Genomic DNA, 21076 nt, shown 5'->3' on the forward strand with positions numbered 1-21076 from the left:
GCTACCCTAATACATCTTCCACTATTCCTCATATGCTAGTACCTCGCTCCTCTGCTTGTGTGTATCTTGGCCCATGCACCGACCATCGTAGCTATCGGTGTTTAGACCTCATCACTCAAAAAGTTATTCTATCTCGTCATGTCATCTTTGATGAATCTTATTTTCCTTACTCTGACTTTCATCCTACCTCTCCTCATCCGACTATAACTCATTTAACTATGATGAGTCCACTCCCTCTCTATCTTCCCTATCCACGCCTCCTCAACCTACTACCACGACCTCCTCGACTCCGGTCATCCAAGGTCAACCATCGACCAATGATCCCTCTGCATCCTCACCAGTTACATCATCTCCTCCACCTTCCTTTGGTCATTCGATGGTTACTAGTTCTCGCAATGGCTCTCTTCGACCAAAACAAATATTCAATCTAGCTGCTACCCCCGACATCTCTCCCATCCCTCGACCACTACTCAGGCCATGTGTGACCCACACTGGCATGTTGCCATGAATTCTGAGATGCCTGCTCTTCTTTCCAATGTGTGACCCACACTGGCGTACTGCCATGAATTTTGAGATGCCTGCTCTTCTTTCCAATCACACATGGGATCTTGTTCCAAAACCTCTCTCTACTAATATTGTTGGTTGTCGTTGGCTGTATCATTGAAAATTTGATAGCCAAGGGCGTCTTGATCGTTACAAAGGTTGTCTTGTTCTCCAAGGTTTTTCTTAGCAGCATGGTCTGGACTTTGACGACACGTTCAATCCTGTTGTCAAACCAGCAACCATCTGTACCATTCTCAGTATCACCATCTCCTAAAGTTGGCCAATTCATCAACTAGATGTTAAAAATGCTTTCCTTCATGATGATCTTGTTGAGACTGTCTACATGCGTCAGCCCCTGGCTATGTAATCAATAGATTCCATGATCATGTATGTCGTCTTCGCAAAGCCCCCTATAGGCTAAAACAAGCTCCCTGCACATGGTACCAACGCTTCACAGTCTATCTCTCCACTCTTGGCTTTCTAAGCAGTAGGTCTGATAGCTCTCTTTTCACTTTTCATCATGGTTTTGAGACTATCTACCTCCTTCTCTATGTTGATGACATAATTCCCACTGCTTCCTCTCCCACTCTCATATCCACAGTTATTTCTCAGCTTTTGTCTGAATTTCCTATGTCTGATCTCGGTTCTCTCTCTCTTTATTTCTAGGTATTGCTACCACCCACAACTCCTCTGGTCTTTTCTTATCTCAATCTACCTTTGCTCAGGAGATTTTGTCTCGTGCTGATATGGCTACTTGTAATCCCTATAGTACCCCAGCTGATACCAAAAGCAAGCTCGTTACTGGGGGCGAGCTAGTCTCTGACCCCCCCTCCTCTCTATCGAAGTCTTGTTGGAGCTTTGCAATATTTGACTTTTACTCGTCCTGATATTGTGTATGCCGTACAGCAAGTCTACCTCTATATGCATGACCCGCGTGCTCCGCATCTCCATGCCCTTAGACGCATCTTAATTTTCTCCTCGAATTATCATGTCCGCTTTCTTGTGCCATAATTGTCTTCTGTGATAATGTCAATGTCATGTATCTAGCATCCAACCCTATTCAGCACAAAAGAACCTAGCATGTGGAAATAGATTTACATTTTGTTAGGGAACGTGTTGTGATTGATCATATGCGTGTTTTGCATGTTCCATCAGCATATCAGTTTGTAGACATGTTTACAAAGGGCTTACCTACTCAGTTGTTGCTTAATTTTAGAGATAGTTTGAACATTAGAGATCCCCTAGTTCAAATTACAGGGGTGTGTTAAACAGATTATACTTTTGGCTGTTTTATTTCCTTTTGTATAGTACAAGGGCCCTTGTGTATTATGTATCTTATTTATAGTACTCAATACACGTAACCCTAATAGAGAGGTTTTCCACATATTTCATCATATATAAGAAGTTTCTACATAAAAAACTGATTTCTGTATTTTTAACCAACTAAAATTGATTATTTGCAACAAAATTTCAAGAATCGTTGTACAAAAACCAATCAGTATCAGAAAATTTGGAGCACATCGTTCACAAATGTGTGCATAATGACAGGTGGTTCAAGGAATTTCCATTCTTATTTTATAGTTTATTGTATAAATGTGTAAACAAGACTTCAAAATTTTGCTTGGTTTTGTTCTTATATATATATATATATATATATATATATATATATATATATATATATATATATATATATATATATATATATATATATATATTGGTTCTCCAAGAAACCAAATCTTTTTTTCAAGTTCTAGAGCTTATTCTTTATCGAAAAAAATCCAAAATATCTAAATTCATAACTTAACATTGTGAATGTGAAAAATAATTTTCAGATTCACCGAGTGAATTTAGATTCATATTGTGAATTTTCAAAGATTTACATTGTGAATTTGACGAAAAGAAAAAGAAAATTCGAATTTTATGTCATTGGAAAAAAAAATACAAAGTTAAGAATTTCTGTATTTTTAGTTTTTTTTTTTTTTTTGATAAAAAATAAGTTCTAAATGTTGAAAAAAAGATTGGTTCCTTGGTTCATTGGTTAATTATGGTTCTCTCTCTCTCTCTCTCTCTCTCTCTCTCTCTCTCTCTCTCTCTCTCTCTCTCTCTCTCTCTCTCTCTCTCTCTCTCTCTCTCTCTCTCTCTCTGTGTGTGTGTGTGTGTGTGTGTGTGTATATATATATATATATATTTCCGTTGTTTTGCTATCATATAATACTGTAATGACATGTTTTACAATACAACCTATGCAGGCTATTTTCACAATTGAAGATGTCGTAATGAACCACAAAAAGTGTTTGAAAAAAAACTTAAAGCATAGGAAGATACCTCCAATCGTTAGAAAATTATAAATTTTACATCACACTTTCCCTCTATAGAAAATGTGGAGCTATCATATAAAAATACAGTTTGATTGTGTTAATATATCATGTCATTTGTGAAATACAGTACTCACCGCTCACTTCTTGCGATGTGCTAAATGCGGTGGGTGGTGATCGTGGAGGAGAAGAAAAGAACGGTTTTGGTGGAATTGCCAATGCCTGCAAGCTTCCTTCTAACATTTCAATCACTTCATTAATTGACGGCCTTTGCTTTGGATCAGTTTGTATACACCATAAACCAACTATTGTCATCTTTCTAGCATAATCATTTTCCTCTACACTTATTATACCATCTAATACGAATTCTTCCTTCTTTAGGCGGTTGTAAATCCAATAAGGAAAATATATCTCACTCGTATGCCCAGAACCAACACCAGCGTCAACATTTTTCCTTCCTCCAACCATTTCTAGTATCAACATCCCATAACTATAAACATCAGCCTTATGGGAGACTCCTCCAAAGCTTCTATTAAAAACTTCAGGGGCAATATACCCAATGGTGCCTCTAGCCTCAATCATGGAAACAATACTCTCTTTCCTAGAGTATAATTTTGCAAGCCCAAAATCTGCTATCTTAGGGCAAAAATCTTCGTCAAGGAGGATATTATGTGGCTTTATATCAAGATGCAAAATTCGAGTGTTGCAGCCACGATGCAAGTAGTCAAGACCTCGTGCTATTCCAAGGGCTACATCAAACAACTTCTGTACTCCTATATGCTCTCTTGTGTTTAGAGGAACATGACCATGTATAAACTTTTCTAATGATCCATTTGGCATGAACTCATATACGAGAGCTCTTTTTTTAGAGTCAAAACAAAATCCCAAAAGAGTAACTATATTAATATGAGAAGTTCTACCAATGCTTGCAACTTCGTTTATAAATTCTTGTCCACTTGCTTTCGATGAGTTTAAAACTTTTACTGCCACAGGACGTCCATCCGATAGCTTTCCTTTAAACACGGTACCAAAACCTCCTTGTCCTAATTTGACTCTAAATGAATTTGTCATCTTCTTAATATGAGCATAAGTGTATCTTTTTGTACTTAAGGATCCATATTGTATGACAAAGGCCTCAACACTTTTTTCGTCCTCAGTTTGATGCTTAAATAATGCAACACAATTGCTTGGTGAGAATTTGCTAATGCAATATACTATGAGTACCAACGTAATCGTCATAAATGCTGATACAATTCCGAGAACTGCGACAAAGAAAAAGTTTATTGTTTTAGTTAAAACACCTAGAAAACCTTCTAATCTTATAATAACTTTAATGCCAAGCCAACAACGTGTGTCCACAAACATTGTCTTTTTTTCCTTTTCGAATTTCCTTTGAGGATACAAATACTTTTAGTTTCGGCAACATAAATCTCCAATGACGACAACCTTTTTGTAAATCCTAAATTAAATCATATAAGATAATTGTAAAAACTTACCAAGTTTTAACGTCCAATTAGTTCCGGACCCTGCAAAACCAACAAAAAAGTTATATTAGTTCTTGCTTACTACAACATGAAATGTTCTTTCCTTAATTCTTTTTAGACACATACAGATTACCTTTGGTTTATTACCTTTTTAGAAGGAATAGTTCGTATGTCCCACATTAGCTAGATATTGCCCCATATGTCTCATATGTCTGATATATGTAGAATTACTAGTTTGGTCTCCAAAAAACACCTTGTGGAGTGAGGGTAAAGTCCGACATATATAGTGACATATAGGACCTTGTCGCATTGATGTGTGCTACACTAACATCAATAACGAATTTATGTTTGATGAAGGTGGGTCCTCTAACCCACCTAATTTTTTACATTATATAGATTTATTTAATAAAATAATTATGACCCAACTTACAAATTTTGAGTGAACTACCTCATATTTAGAAGGAATACCCAATCAAATAGCGGATCCATGTCTAGTAAGCTAAAAAAAACAATGGCCTATTAAAAATTTGTAATTAAACAGAAAAGGGAAAAAAATATGGAAAATTAAAACGATTTTGAAGGTTGTTGTGAATGTGATTGATGCACTAAACACTCTCAGCACCATCAACCAACCGACTCATGTCGGCCGCCTGCCTTATTCCTACAACACCACCGACTGACCAGACTCACACTCTGATAGATTTGTACAATTCTCAATTCAAAATTGTACTACTTTTGCCATTGGTTTAAGGTCTTTGTAACTTTGTTTAATTACGTTTTAATTAATCACATCTAATGTTCATTCTTAATTGAATATTTTTACCGATTCATTGAGGTTGGCCATTTTGTTAATGTATTTGATAAATGACAATTGTTTATTGTTTTCCAAGTTCCAAATTCCAAGACCTTTATTATTTGATTAAAAGAGGCTATTTTCTTAATGCATTTGACAATTTGAAAATACATTTTTCATCTTTTTGGTCTTTGTTTAAAACTTTTTTTAAAATTCACTTCCAAATTCGAAACGTTTGATAAGTTCACACTAACATGGGCGAATTTGTCAATGATTTTGGCAACTGGTTCTTTGGACTTTTTTAATTACATTCACTTCCAAGTTTTAGAATTGTGTTAGTTAATTGCCATTTGTTTTAGAAATTAAAATAAAAAATGTCATTATTAAAGTTTTTTTAAATGAATGATAAATAAAAGTAGAAGAAGATAATGATCAACATAAACATATAAAAGTTGGTTTAAGTTCACTAGCTGTTGACATAACGACCAAGTATGAAACTTTATCATGTGAATTAGAGAGATTGAAATTAAAAGAGCATACTAGCAAAAGTAATACTTTTTATTTTTGTTTTTTTTACATTTTATATCATGTTAATATGACATGAACCGGACCCGCAAGTAGTTTTTTTTATTATTTCTTTTTCATTTTCTGTCGGTTTCAATTAAATCGTGAACCATGTGATTTATAGTTCCAGACTCGCCACTGACAAACACCACTCAGACGAAGACTCTATCTGAGGATCGACAATCATTTGCTATGCTAGTGGTGTTGTATGTTGAATCTAATAACGTGTAAGATATACGTGGAGTCTTTGGATTATCTCCAAAAGAACCTTACGAAGAGAGAGAAACTCCAACATATATAATGGCATATCGGAATGCGTCTTACCGATATTGGATACACTAACATGGAGTCTACCCTCTCTATAAGGGATCTTTTGGAGAGTAAAACCATGAACTCCACATATATCTTACACAATATTAGACCGAAAGCTAGCTCCTCATGGCTTATAACCTCGTAGCCTATTCTATGAAGGAGTATTAGTGTGTTCCACATCGGCTAGACACATTCTCATATGTCTCTATATATGTTAAACTCTACCCTATCTCAATGAGGCTCTTTTGAAGAGTAAAACATGGACTCTCTCTCTCTCTCTCTCTCTCTCTCTATATATATATATATATATATATATATATATATATATATATATATATATATATATATATATCTTAAAATTTTACTATCTTAAAACCCATTATGTTAGAAAGACGAGTTTACCTATTTTCCAAAATTGGGTTTTTCCAAAGTTTGAAAAAAATATATGAACATTATACATTCATAAAAGGGTAAATGGTTATACATTTTTGTTTTCTATTGTCGTATCTTTGTGTTGGCATATTAAATGTCCAAATTTTAACTCAAATGAATGATAAACTAATCACCAAAGTATGCTTATTAAAAGGGTTGGTTAAGTGGTATAATGGCTTTTGAACCATCCAACATTGGTGGACGAGTGAAAAATAAGTGGATTTATATGTATATAGATTCTAATGATCGTAAAACTTCATTCACCTTAAATTTCACCTAAACATGGGAGTGTGGCATGCATGCACATATGTGTGTTATGGATCCGAATAACATGATCAAATCCCCATAAAGTGCAGAAGGTTGTTTGCTCTTATCGTTGTAATGTTGAAATACTATGCAATCTAAGTATAAATTATGTGCAACTAAACCTAGTTTCGTTGAGATTTTCATTCGTATCTACCATTTCTAGAATAGAAAGGTACACATGCTTTGTTATAATGGTAGGGAAGACATGTTCTAGTGAAGTAGTGTGAATATTATATACTCGAGTGGAGAAGTGTATACATGCTCATGTGAAGATCGAGTGAAGAAGTGTAAGACCAAATGGTATATTAACATGTTTGGCTAACAATTATAATGGCGCATATCGAAAACAGTCTTGGGGTTCAACAACATGGAGGACATTCTAAGAAACCTAATTCAATATAAAAACAGAGTGAACTACAAAAATAGTCCATGTGATTGTCATTTTTTGTGGTTTCAATCCAAAAAAACTTTGGTATTGCATTAGTTGTCCAAATTTGAATATTTTAGTGATTTTGATCCCTACCAACATAAAATGACTTTTATACCCCTAAAATTTGTTTTCTCCAAAATATGAAATTGTTTTAATACTTAAGTTTATTAGAAACTAAATGAGGCCCACTATACCCACTCACCCTCTCACTTTTTCTGAATCAAACAATGACAAAAGTCAAGAAAACACCACCTCATCTCACTTCCCTCCAATATAATCTAATGGCCATTTCAAAACGTTGAAGCAACGAAATTAGTTATACACTACCATATTAATTATATCTAGTACATGATATATCAACTCTATTTTTTCAGTCCCTCATTTTCTGAATTGTTATTCTTGGATGATCCAAATGAAATCATACGTACCTAGTGGGATGTGAGCAATGGAATGCAATGGAATGCAATGAAATGGTGTTGAAGGTGTTGGCTAGACGGGGATGGTGGCTATGTGTATGATAGAGGATGATGGTGGAGGTAATGGTGGAAGAAGGGTTCAACCCAAAAATAGGTGTATGGTCTACACTTATTTTTCTTATTACTTTATAGGTGCTAGGATGGTGGGTTGTGTAGGCTAGGATGGAGAAATAAGCATGGTGTTAGGGTAGGTGGTGTTTGGTTGTGATGAAGATCGCTGACGGAGGTATAATAAGGGTATGGTGGTGATGGAGAAGGGTTAAGGTTGTGGGTTGTGGTTCCTAAAGATGATGGAGGTGGATCCTTTTAGTTCCAAAAAATCCCCAAAAAATTTCAAAGTCAACAAAACTCATCGGAAAAGATGACCAGAACCTCATCGGAGCTATGATTGTATGTTATAAGGATGTTTTTTGAATAATACAACAAGTTCAATGGGAAAATATGAAAAAAAAAATCAATAACAAAATTAATTACTAAATACGTACAAATCAAAAATATATTATCATTTTAAGTCATTATCCTATAATGTCATTTTCTTAGGTCCTGTTGCTTTGCCACCCCATCACCTATTTCTATTCACTTTATGTCCAATCCAAATGTAATTTTTTCTATTATTTCATTCTTTTTCTTTAATTGCATTTTTAATATATATATATATATATATATATATATATATATATATATATATATATATATATATATATATATATATATTTTAGTGTTATTTTAATATTTTATGTTTTAAGTATTTTAATTTTTTGGTCCTTAAAAAATAACTTATATTTATTTGCAATGTTTGAGAATTTAATTACAATGTTGATTAAGTATTTACGGTTGTCTTTTTATTTGTAATAATATTTATTAAAATATATATTTATTTAATTATAGATTTAATATATATATATATATATATATATATATATATATATATATATAGGTTCAGGTTCATTTGAGACCATTCTAATTTTGTGAAACCGTGAGACCAAATCTAAAAATACTTGTAAAATGCAAAATAAATGGAAAAATCCAAAAATTCTTTTTTTAAATATTATTTTCGGAACTTGAATTAACTAAAAAAAATAATAAATAAATAAAAATAAAATAAAAAAAGATCCCGTTTTTTTTTTGAAAAATACGTGAAATATTCTAAATAGAATATTACACTGACATATTCTAAAAAATAATTTTAAAATGCAAAATAAATGGAAAAATCTAAAAATTCTTTCTTTAAATATTATTTTCGGAACTTGAATTAACTAAAAAAAATTAAAAAAAAAAATCCTATTTTTTTTGAAAAATACGTGAAATATTCTAAATAGAATATTAGGTAAATTACACCAATCATCCCTCGTGCACATGTCAAAAAACGTGTTTAGTCCCTATTTTCAAAAATTAACTCGGACCGTCCCTCGTTTGTTTAAAACTTGCACACTTCATCCCTTTGGATATAAAAAGACCATTTTACCCTTAATAATTTCTTTATTAATTTTCTTTTATTTATTTATCATTTTTAAATTAAAGAAAAAGAAAATAAAAAAAAATAAAAAAAAAAAAAAAAAAAACTTCCTACTAACCCGCCCCTCTCGTTTCCCTTTCCCCTGTTTGCCTTCGTCCCCAACTCCCTTAAAACAAAAATGGCAGACTACTCTACATCTCTCTGCTCCGGCGCCGATTCTCCTCCGTCTCTCACTACTTTTCCGGCGAGAGAAGTTGATAAAGATGAGGTCTTGGTAAACGATTAAAGACATGGAAGATTGGAGTCACTCGTTGAGATCTAAAACCCCAAAATCTTTTGCTAGACGACGATTGAAATCTGAAAATCTATGATTTCAGACCGTCGACGTCGTCGGATTCACAAAAGGACAGAACTTTTGCATCGGTAATCGTTCGCCAGAAAGGCTACGACTGATCGAAGGTGGACAACATGGAACTTCGGCGTCACTGCGTGTGGAATTCCGTCGTGTACACTCCCTAATTGAACTTTCGCACCAGAAATCTAAAAATCTCTGATTTCAAACCTTAACTTCACCGGCCAACAGAACTTCATCCATATCTGAAACCAATGCTTCGTTTTCCAAAATCGCATAAGATTCAGATGAGCAAAACACAACAACTTATGATTTTTTCATTAGGGATTTTGGTTTTGGATTTGACTTTGAATTTGCAGGTTTGATTTTGGATTTACATTTGAATTTGAGGTTATATTTTGGTTTTGGGTTTGATTTGTAGATTGGATTTATGTTTCGCATTTGAGTAGCAGCTTCGAGTTTATGGATAGAGATGGTGACCGGAGCTGTTACCAGAGACTAAGACTATGGACGGAGATGATGACCGGAGGTGGTGTCTGGAACCGGATTTATTAACGAAGATGGAGATCGGGATCTTGAAGAACATTAAATGAATTGGAAAGGAAATAAAGAGATGAAATGGGTCATAGTATTTATCTTTTTTTAATTAAAAATAATAAGAACATTAAATTAATTGGAAAAGAAATACCAAAAGGGCATAATAGTCATTTCATGTATTGTAAGGGATGAAGAGTGCAAAATTAAATTAATGAGGGATGAATCGTGAAAGTTTTAACCAAACAAGGGATGGTCCGAGTTAATTTTTGAAAATAGGGACTAAACACGCTTTTTGGCATGTGCACGAGGGAAGATTGGTGTAATTTACCCTAGAATATTACATTGTACATATTCTAAAAATAATTTTAAAATGCAAAATAAATGGAAAAATCAAAAAATTCTTTTTTTAAATATTATTTTTGGAACTTGAATTAACTAAAAAAATTAAAAAAATTAAAAAAAAAAAAAAAAAACGCATCTCACGGTCTCACAAAATTAGGCCGTCTCACATGAACCTAACCTTATATATATATATATATATATATATATATATATATATATATATATATATATATATATATGGGTAAAGTGAATATACTTAACAACCTTATATAAGTTTAGGTACCTAACCACATCATACTACGTAATTTTGTATCATATTTGCATTATAATCACCCAAAGTTCTTAAAATTCAACCTCATAACTTAATTGCTTCCAAAATCTTTGGACTTTCACCATTATCTTCCTTCTAATGACGTCTTTCTATCGGAAACCCCCTGGTGGGGTTCATATACTACCGTTACAAATCAAATGGTGTAGGAAGAATATAATGGTAAATGTCTAAAAATCTTGGAATTAAATCAAGTTAAGGGTTGAAGTTTAAGAACCTTAGACGATTGCAATGGAAATATAATGCAAAACAATGTAGTATAATGTGGTTAGGTACCTAAGCTTATATAAGGTTGTTAGGTATATTCACTTTACCCTATATATATATATATATATATATATATATATATATATATATATATATATATATATATATATATATATATATATATATATATATATATATATATATATATATATATATATATAACAAAACATTCAATCAATCAATAGGGAGGGGATAATAAATAGGAAGGGGGTAGCGGATTACCTAAACCTTATTTTCTTTTCATGTAGACCTATAGATTTTATGACACCACGAGTGATCTCCGCGTTGACGCAATCATCATTATTTGTCAAAATAACATTCAACATTTTTTCGTCAAAATAATATAATATTTATTGGAACATTATTAGATAGATCTATAGACTTTAAGGTACCAAGTAACGACCTTCACCTTGACACATTCAATCATTAAAATAATATTCTTTTTTTCCTCAAAATAATTTAAATTTATAATAACATAATTCAAAATTGAAGTATACTATATACATTTAGTGTAAGGTTGCCAGAAATGACACATAGTAAGGGTGAGCATTTGGACTGGTGGACCGGACCGGACCGGACCTTTTTTTGGACACTCGGGCCGGTTCTCAGTGCTAAGATTTCTATCCGGTCCGGTCTGGTTTTTTTTCCGGTTCGGTCCGGTTTTTACCGGGTTTAAAACCGGTTGGACATGTTTAAGATTTATGTGACATTTTTTAAACACCCATAACTCATTCATTTTAAATCGGATTGACCTGCGGTTTTTTCCAACATTTAGTTTACAGTTTGTAGATGAATTTAGACTATAATTTTGTTTATTTTGGTATATATCCACTGAGTTAGAATCCTTCAAAATAGAACTATCAAAGCTGAAAAAATTCAGTTTTTCAACAAGATTTTGTAATCTGTGACATTTTTTAAACACCCATAATTCATTCGTTTTAAGCCGGATTGACCTCTGGTTTTTTCCAACATTTAGTTTACAATTTGTAGATGAATTTAGACTATAATTTTGTTTATTTTGGTATATATCCACTGAGTTACAATCCTTCAAAGTAGAGCTATCAAAGCTGAAATATTTTAATTTTTTAACTATTATTTTAGACTATAATTCTGAATTTTATGTATTTTTGACAGATAAATCATATGAAAGGGATCTTGGTGAACTTGAATTTGTATATTAGTTGCTTTTATTTGGAAAATTAATTTTGTAAGTTATAATATTATAACATCAATGTAGATTAGTTATGCATGAAATGGAAATGTAATCATTTTCACAAGTTGCATCATATCAAACCTAATAACATATTTGTTTTAACGAGTTCTATCAAATCCAAAAATTTATTTTAACGACTTGTAATCTATACAATTAAAGTTGTACCGGTCCAAACGGGTCCAAGAACCGGAAAACCCGGACACGACTCATCCGGTCCGGTCCACGATCTACAATATTCTCCAAAACCAGTTCGGTCCAAATGCGCACCTCTAGCACATAGCGTGTTTTGCAATTACTTATAATTAATTTTTTTCTTCAGGTATGTTCATGAAATATCAAAGTTAATTGTACACTCAATGATTTTGAATCCCTATTTGATCACACATCAAACATCTCAATTTTAAAGAAATACGTTCATTTTTCTAATTCTTTTGTTCGTTAAGTCTACTTAACTATGCAGTAACATTCTCATATTAGTAATTCATAAGTTCATTATAGTCATACGCAATTTTAAAGAAATATGTTCATAATTGTAATTCTTAACTCGTAGTTGTAACTGTTAACTTCATTACAGTCTAGTACATATCCTATTATTAATTACAAATTGAGATTTCTCTTTATCTACTCAAGCATCCATATAAATGATTTTTATAAAATAGTCAACAAAGTAAGTTGATGGATTACTCGATGCAGAAAAACTCAAACAAATACAAGTTTGGTAAAATAATATAAAACGTTTTTGAAGATATCAACCCACCGTTTGTTCATATTTGTTCCTCTCAATGTCTTATTCAGCTTTGATCCTTATTTAACATTCTTCGTTGTAACTACTTTATGTATAACTTCGTCATTGTTATTTTTGATCAACTGCTAAAAACTCTAACGAAATAATCAAAGAAATTTGAGCTAGGCGACAAACTGAGCCGCATACCAAGAGGGAAACACCATCGGGGCAAATGCCAAGAAGGGTTACGGAGACCAAGGAATTCGAATCGGACCAACACGACCCACCGGAGGACTGACACTGGGAGCAAATTCCGCCGCCGTCCACCCTGTACTCCATCTGAAAACCCATCGACAACAACTCATGCAACGGCGTTGTTTCACTCCGATTAAAACCCTCAAACGTTGTCCTCAAAACCGGCACTCCAATCACACACTCACATCCCTCCCCTACAACAATTGATCGATTCCCAATGAAACTAAGTCTCCCATCTTCATTACCATTTACCAGGACAATTAAGCATGTTCCTATTTGGAATCGACCTAACAACATCTTCCAGACAAAAAAAGTATAGCCTAGCAAAAGAGATCCATCGGGAACGTAACTAAAAAAAGTGGACTGAAACGTGGTATCGGTAAGCGATTTATTCGGTTTCAATGAACAAGCATTCGGTTGAGTACCCTCCCAGAGATCATCACAGGCAAGGGTGAGTTTAGTATTGTTTACCGATGCAGAATGTTGTGTTGTTGATTTGGAGTGGTGATGTTGTGGGTATACGCCCTTTTTAATGGTTGTGTAGGTGATGGGTGGCATCCACCATATTAGGTCGGACGGTGTGGGCAAGGGAAGGAGTGCGGGAGTTCTTCCTGCTCTCCGGAACACCCCACCGTCGGTGCGGGAATGGTGGTGCCAAATGAAGTGAGAAGGTTGGCAAGTACTAGCAGTCGGGACATGGTCATATGAAGTGAGAATGTTGCAACACGTAATGTATGCATTCATCATATTGCATAATATGATTCTTGAAGATGAAGGAAGAGCGATATTTCTATAAAAAATAAAAAAAATAAAAAAACGAAGTTTTGTCAAATGTCGAAAAAGTAGTCGTTGATACGCAAGAGTATAGGGCAAATAGAAGAGAACCACATAATCACGACATTCATTACGTCATTCGTGCTGATTTTGTGGAGCATGTTTATAAGGCTTATATTCAACCACCGACAGAGTATTGACACGATGATTTGTTTGACGAATCAAATGATGGTTCGGATATATTCGTTGAGAGCGAGGACTCGGATGACGAAAATGACATTGATGAGAACGACAATAACGATGAGGTCGATGCCGAGGACAGTGATTACGAGTGGTGTATTTTGTTTTTTTTTAATTGAGATATTAATTATGTTTTCTAGGTTTTAGTTTTTTAATATTTGTTGTTCTCTAGTAGTTTTTTTATTTTATTTTTGATATTGCTTATTTTAATGTATCTTTTAATGTTATTTTAATTAATGAATTGGTTTTCATTTTTAATTAAAATTTATAAATCATCAAAATCAATTAATTTTATTTAACAAAAAACAAAAACAAAAAATAAAAAGTTTTCCATGATTTTTGGTGAGAGAAAGAAAAGCGGAAGAAAGGATCATGTGACATGGAAACAATGAGGTGAGTTTCGACATCCACCTCGGTCTTAGTGGTGTAGGTACATCAGTTAGCCTAATACATAGGCGGATCTACTACGTTTCCCATGGTAGCCCGGGATATCCCTAAAAAAAAATTTAGTAGTGTAATTTTTTCTGAAATTTTTTTTTCTTATTGTGTATTACACGATTTTTTTTTGTCATGGATACCCATTTACTTATTGGGGATACCCCTTACATTGATCTGAATCCACCACTGATCTAATACTCCATGAATAACTGGATATAAAAAAAAAATAATAATAATAAAAAAAAACCTCACACAAATAGGAGTTTGGTAAAATTATATAAAAGGTTTTTGTGGAGTTCTAACGCACCGTTTTGTTCATATTTGTACTCGACGTTGTTTAACATTCTTCGTTAGACAAGTAAGTTGGTAAACTATTAGTCATCGTTATTTTTTATCAACTGCAAATTAAAAAATCTACAGAAATATCAGTGAAAACTGAGCAACCGACAAATCTGAACAGCATACCAAGCGGGAAACATCATCGAGCTAGGCAAATGCAAGAAGGGCTGGAGGAATCCAAATTGGACCAACACGTCCCACCGGAGCTCTCCCACCAGGAGAAATTTCTTCCGCCGTCCACCCTAAACTCCATTAAAAAACCCATCCAAAACAACTTCTCCAACGGCATCATTTCACTCCGGTTAAACTGATCATATGCAGTACTCGAAACGCTCACAACGCTCCACTACAGTAGTGCGTTGATTGTCAAAGAAACTATCGTCTTCCTCACCGGAACAATTAAATCTGTTCCTATTCGGAGTAGACCGAACCACATCCTCCAGACACGAAAAGTGTAACCCTAGAATCAGAGAATCATCGGGAACGTAACTAAACACAATGTACCGGAACGTTGTGTTGACGATTTGGAGAGTGGTGACGTTGTCTTCTCTGCAAGTAACCGAATCCCTCAAGACCACAGTAAGAAGGACGACCATTTCCCCAAAACGGATAGCTGATATATGAGATTGCCTGACCACAAGTGTAGAGCCCAGTTGAACAGTCAGAAAATTGCTGGATGTTTGCGAGAGAAAGAATTGGGAATAGAATGAAGATGATGAGTAAAGGAAACATCGTCGAAAAGATGTAGAGGTTGAGATGAAGATTGGGCAGATAAATTGAAGGTATGGATGGTCAATAGAAGTGTGGTAGGCTGGTAGCTTGAAATTTCCATGGAGACGGATACTACTATTAAAAAAACGTCTAGCTTGCTAGTTTTGACTTTTCGTATCGTTGACTATTCAATTTTAACTTGAATTTAAAGTTTACGATAAATTATATGAAAATGGAATGGGTTATTAATATTATTATTAAAGTTAAATTTATTTATATAATAATAATTTTCTATTTTTTTTCTCATTTACATAATAAACATTGTAATTTAGAAGATATAAATATTAATTTTAATTTTAGCATCAAAAAAAAAAGTCGGTTGAAACTACTAGTGTTATTAACTAGCAAAAGTTTTTTTCCAGATTATCCGATACAATTTTGCCACGTCCCACGGCTGATAATGTCTTCCGAAGATGTAAATTTGCTGTTTTAACAGGGGTAGATATGGAATTTAACATGAAGCGAGGAGTTTCAACGAAGGTACCTTTACAATGAGCCATAGTGATCGCACCACCGGAGCAAAAACACATTAACTCCGTCGTACTGTTATTATGACCGCAGCGCCCACCGGACTCCTCACACTTTTGGCAGTCCTCCATCCTCCCCCATTTTAGCTCAAATCCTTGTCTTAAGGCTCTACTGAACTCCGTCTCCAGCGCCATTGTTGAACTGAATACATCGAACACCGTTGTTACCACCTCATCATCGCAGGAGTACACAGTCCAACTGAAATTCTCCGGCTCGTAATTCAAATCATTAACGCACGACTTATTAGTAGAGGTACTCAAACACGGTATTTCTCTTGCAAAATCAGGTACTCCGGTGCAATTAAAGTGAAAACTTAGGTTAACGTTTTGCCCCCAGAAATTGAAAGGCATATCTCCCCAATCAATGCTATGGCGTACCCTCGGGCAGACGACGGCGGGGACGACGGGAGAAACGTCGTAGTCCACAAGGACAATACTCTTAGATTCGTAGTTTATGTTAGGGATATAATAAGAATCGCTTCCGAAATAAACAACTGGAACATTGTTGGAGCAATTGATCCCAAAACCTCCATAACCGCAAAACTGGGTAGGGGTTTCACTGTCGAGCCTCCAAAAAGGGTAACTGATTGTGAGGTTTGCGCAATTGTATGAAAGGCAGCTGGGGTAACGCGTATCATTAGATTGATCGGCCATGGAGATGAAGAAGAAGAAGGGGAAGAGGATGAGGAGGAGGAGAGAGAGGGAAAGCGAGTGGAGAAGGCAAGACATGGTTTTTGGAATGTAAAACTTGAAACAACGACTACAAACACTGGATTCTATTTATAACACGTGGTGAAGTGTGTTATTGCATTATTTATTTATTATTTATTATTATTATTATTATTTTTTTCTGGCGCGTCATACTTATCTGATAAGCTAGCTTATTTTTCGAACTTTTTTATGTTGTCGTGTTTGGTAAGCATAAATAGTTTATAAACTAGGTTTTTGAAAAGCTACTTAGACTAGTCTTTTAAGAATTTTTTTTTTAATTTTTCAAATACAACCCTTAATTAATTATAAAAACATATACTCTTACATATATTTTTATGTAATTTTATATATAAAAAAAATTATTTATAAGCATGTTCTATGATATTGTACCCATACCTAAAGAGATTATATCATATTTTTTAATGCTCTAAATATGATAACTACATATAGAATATTTATTGATAATTTTTGTATTCCCATATAAAAGTTTCTAGTTCCGCTACTAGTTGGGGTAACTTAAATCAATTGATTGATCATCCATGGAAATGAAGAAAAGAGGGGAGAGGAGGAGGGATAGGGAAAGAGAGAGGAGAAGGTTCGACATGGTTTTTGGAATGTTGAAGAACAACTATAAAACACTCGGACTGTATGTATAACACAAGATAAAATTTTAGATTTGAGGGTTTCTCGTAAATTTCATACAAGACTAGGCTTTTACTTTTAGAGAGAGTTTCCACAAATTTGATTCGTCTACTGAAAAATGATACACACTTTTTGAAGTTTTTGGTTCATGTCGTTTGCGTTGTTATATTTGTTCTAAAATTGTCGATTCATTATTTTTAATATATTAAATTGTGAATTTAGTCAATGAGAAGATGCGTGGATGTGGTAGTATGTCACCCCAATATTATTTTTCTTTTTATTGTTCCCTCGTGAAAGTAATGGGATCACACTTTATATATATATATATATATATATATATATATATATATATATATATATATATATATATATTATATATATATATATATATATATATATAAAAGCATCTCTTAAAAAAGATATCTTAAAAACATATTATACACTATAAGATACAGCATTTCAATGCATCACAAATCCTACCCCACCCAAACCCCTCCCATTCACACACATACAAAATAAAAAGAAAATAAAAACATGGATAAGTATACAAGATATCATTATATAGCATACAATACATACATATAAATATAATACAAAAAATAAATAAAAGCTTAACAGAAAAGGTGATTTGTTTGACAATACAACACTTCCTCAAGATTGTCATCTTATAGCCTTTCCCCTATGTTACTATCTAATCCAATGGAGGATATTACATCTTAACATTAAGAGGATGAATCAAAGGATGGATTTTAAACAAACAAACATTTCACACGGATCAGTGGTGGTTTTTACCTACTTTAAAACCAGAAGACCCATAACCATTTTTATACTCCTCATCTTCTCTCTTATATCTCTTTCTCCCTCTCTTTTTCCCAGAAGTAGCTTCACCACTTTATATTTTTTTTGATAACCATCTACATTGGCCTTTCTCCTTGTGCCATATTTTCGATAATATAGTTGAAGCCAGGTAATGGTTTGTTTGCACCTCTTTATCTCTTTCAAAGGTTTATCGTCTCCTAGAAAAATCAAATATTATCAACATGATTGCACATTGCTTCAATATATAAAAAAATCATTTGTATCGTTTTTATTTTACACATGTAAAAATTAAAATGATATAAATGAACTTTTCAACAAATTATTACATGATTTTAAAACCATACACATGATATTCTCATTAGATGTAAATGATACAAATGAACTTTTCAACCGAAATAACTTTTAAACAAAATGAACTTTTAAACAAATGAATCTGTCATATAACTTTCTGCTAAATGAACTTTTCAAGAGATGTAGAATGATACAAATAAAAATTTTTAACAATTAAACTTTTCAATACTAATGTTACAGATAGCTTTTAAAAAATGAACTTTTCAACAATAACCTTTCAACAAATGAAATTTTCAACAGATGTAAGACGATACAAATGAATTTTTTTAACAAATGGGTTTTTCAACAAATTATTATTATTATTATTATTATTATTATTATTATTATTATTATTATTATTATTATTATTATTCTTTTTGCAATCAGTAAGTAAAAAAAAAAAAATCCGAATGAGCTTTTACAGGAATCCAAGAGTAATGTTATAGATTAATCAAGAAGTTATTATTACCTTTCAAGCATAATATCCTACATATGTATTTTCTTGAGCAAACATATGATGATTAGGAAATGATCGATTAAACATTATTCACATAAATCTCAATATTTCTAAGCTAGAACATGCTTCATAAAAATAAAAAATTTCAAAAAGCATTAACTCTACATCTAAATTAAAAAAGATTAAAAAAACATGGACCAAAAGTGGTTGAATAATGAGCATCCATGCATAAGTATTTTTCCATTGGGGTTTGAAAAAAATAATAGGCTACCTTTACTTCAGATTTAGCACGGAGATTCGAAAAAACCAATGCATGTACTGATATTTTGGAGCATAAAAAAATTAAAAGAAAAAAAAGAGATGTTCCACATATTAAAGTGACTCTAATAGTCCCTTTTGGCTGTAATTTCTATACAAAAATAGTTGATCAAATATTAGTTAATAAATTACATCTCAAAAAATAGCTAACAACTTGCCTTTTTAAATTTTAATGTTGAAGATCTTATGGAAAAAAAATTAAAATAAAAAAAGAGGACAAGGAACAACAATAATAAAATTTTAATAATACAAATATATTTTTTGCTTAACTAATTTTTTAATATTGTATAGTGAACAAAGGTAATAGTTGGTGTTCTTGGAGCTGAAGGATCATAAGAAAAGTTCATCAATTTCTCCAAAGAGCAAGTTGGTGCAAGAAGGTACTAAACTAAATACTATCAAGAGATACGATTGTTGTTAATGTCCATTAGGAAACTTGATTTTTACCATCATTTGAGCAAAAACGAAGATACTTGTACTAATTTCCAAATGCTATATTACATGATTTATTTGTTTTCATGTTTGAGTAAAGGATAAAAAAAACATTGTAATTATACTAAAGTTCTAAAACATAAACCCACTGATAGAATGTGTAGATGAGTTGAAAATACCATCATCAAATATATGTGTAGATATAATAGCAAACTGTGACACCATAGGCATACCTCCACTTGCCTCCCAAAATCATACCAAATATATGAACAATTACATATCTAAATAGGAGAATATTAATGACGACTTTCAATAATGATTATCAATTTACCTTATTAGCACAAATAGTATATCAACAATTATGCATAGGATTTTACGAAAAGGAAAAGATCAATGAAAAAAAAATCAACATTTAAAAAGGTGGAGTTATTATCCATTTTCATATACACATCTAACCAGGAGCATATTGATGAAAAAAAATCAATAATGATTATAAATTTACCTTATTAGCACAAATAATATGTCAACAACTATAGATAATCTTTTACAAACAATATAAGATTAATGAAAAAAATCGATTATTAAGAAGGTAAAGTAATTATCGATTACCAAGATGTCGTCTGATTTTCAAACGAACCAATTCTCGACCTGATGGAGACGAAGGTCGAATCTTGAAGGATACGGTCTGATTTTCAAAGTTGAAGGTCGCATCTCCAATGATATGATGTTATTAGGGAATTTTCTGGTGTCAAAACCATGTCGGTGTAGAGACTGGCGATTAAACAAATAGAAATCATCACCGATGGGGAAGAGATACATAAGTAGAGGTAGGTACAGGAGGAATCGTGATCGATGGGGAAGAAGAAGAAAGAACAGATATTGTAGGTTAAAGTGCGGATTCGAAGAAAAAATTGGGTTAATTTATGGGCTCAAATTTATAAGTTTATTGGCTGAAATTTCAATTTTATTTGGATTGCAAAAGCCCAAGACATTACCATTAGTTTTTTTAAGATTTAATTATTTACGTTAATTTTTTTTATTCACTAATAACCAGCATATAATTATGGTCTTTTTAATCACATATTAAAATAGACCTAAATAGAAATTTAAACAATTATCTATTAAAAAAAATAAAAACTTGCGTATGAT

General features: G+C 32.7%; 1 protein-coding gene and 1 long non-coding RNA gene across 2 annotated transcripts; both read right to left on the reverse strand.

Moving 5' to 3' along the window:
- Positions 1-2755: 2755 nt before the first annotated feature.
- LOC145069509 (LEAF RUST 10 DISEASE-RESISTANCE LOCUS RECEPTOR-LIKE PROTEIN KINASE-like 2.1) lies at positions 2756-16971 on the reverse strand. Its single transcript, XM_079016446.1, has 3 exons — positions 16176-16971; positions 4355-4384; positions 2756-4120 (listed from the first exon to the last, which is right to left on the reverse strand). Exons 1-3 carry the CDS (start codon positions 16945-16947, stop codon positions 2967-2969), a joined length of 1956 nt encoding a protein of 651 aa, XP_078872572.1. The 5' UTR covers positions 16948-16971; the 3' UTR covers positions 2756-2966.
- Positions 16972-18084: 1113 nt separating this feature from the next.
- On the reverse strand, positions 18085-20814 carry LOC145070696 (uncharacterized). The gene is made up of 2 exons (XR_013690045.1): positions 20537-20814; positions 18085-18587 (listed from the first exon to the last, which is right to left on the reverse strand). It is a non-coding gene; the product is annotated as an uncharacterized LOC145070696 (long non-coding RNA).
- Between the last annotated feature and the right edge of the window lie 262 nt (positions 20815-21076).

This window comes from Lactuca serriola, chromosome 8 (assembly GCF_051521515.1).
Source record: "Lactuca serriola cultivar US96UC23 chromosome 8, Lser_US96UC23_V15, whole genome shotgun sequence".
NCBI lineage: Eukaryota > Viridiplantae > Streptophyta > Magnoliopsida > Asterales > Asteraceae > Lactuca > Lactuca serriola.

Excerpts from the sequence above, each read along its gene's own strand:
- LOC145069509 (XM_079016446.1), bottom strand. The coding sequence starts at position 16,947 with ATGTCTTGCCTTCTCCACTCGCTTTCCCTCTCTCTCCTCCTCCTCATC. Across the intron at positions 4,385-16,175 it reads CACTATGGCTCATTGTAAAG|GGTCCGGAACTAATTGGACG; the intron begins GTACCTTCGTTG and ends TTGGTTTTGCAG. Across the intron at positions 4,121-4,354 it reads TAATTGGACGTTAAAACTTG|TTCTCGGAATTGTATCAGCA; the intron begins GTAAGTTTTTAC and ends TCTTTGTCGCAG.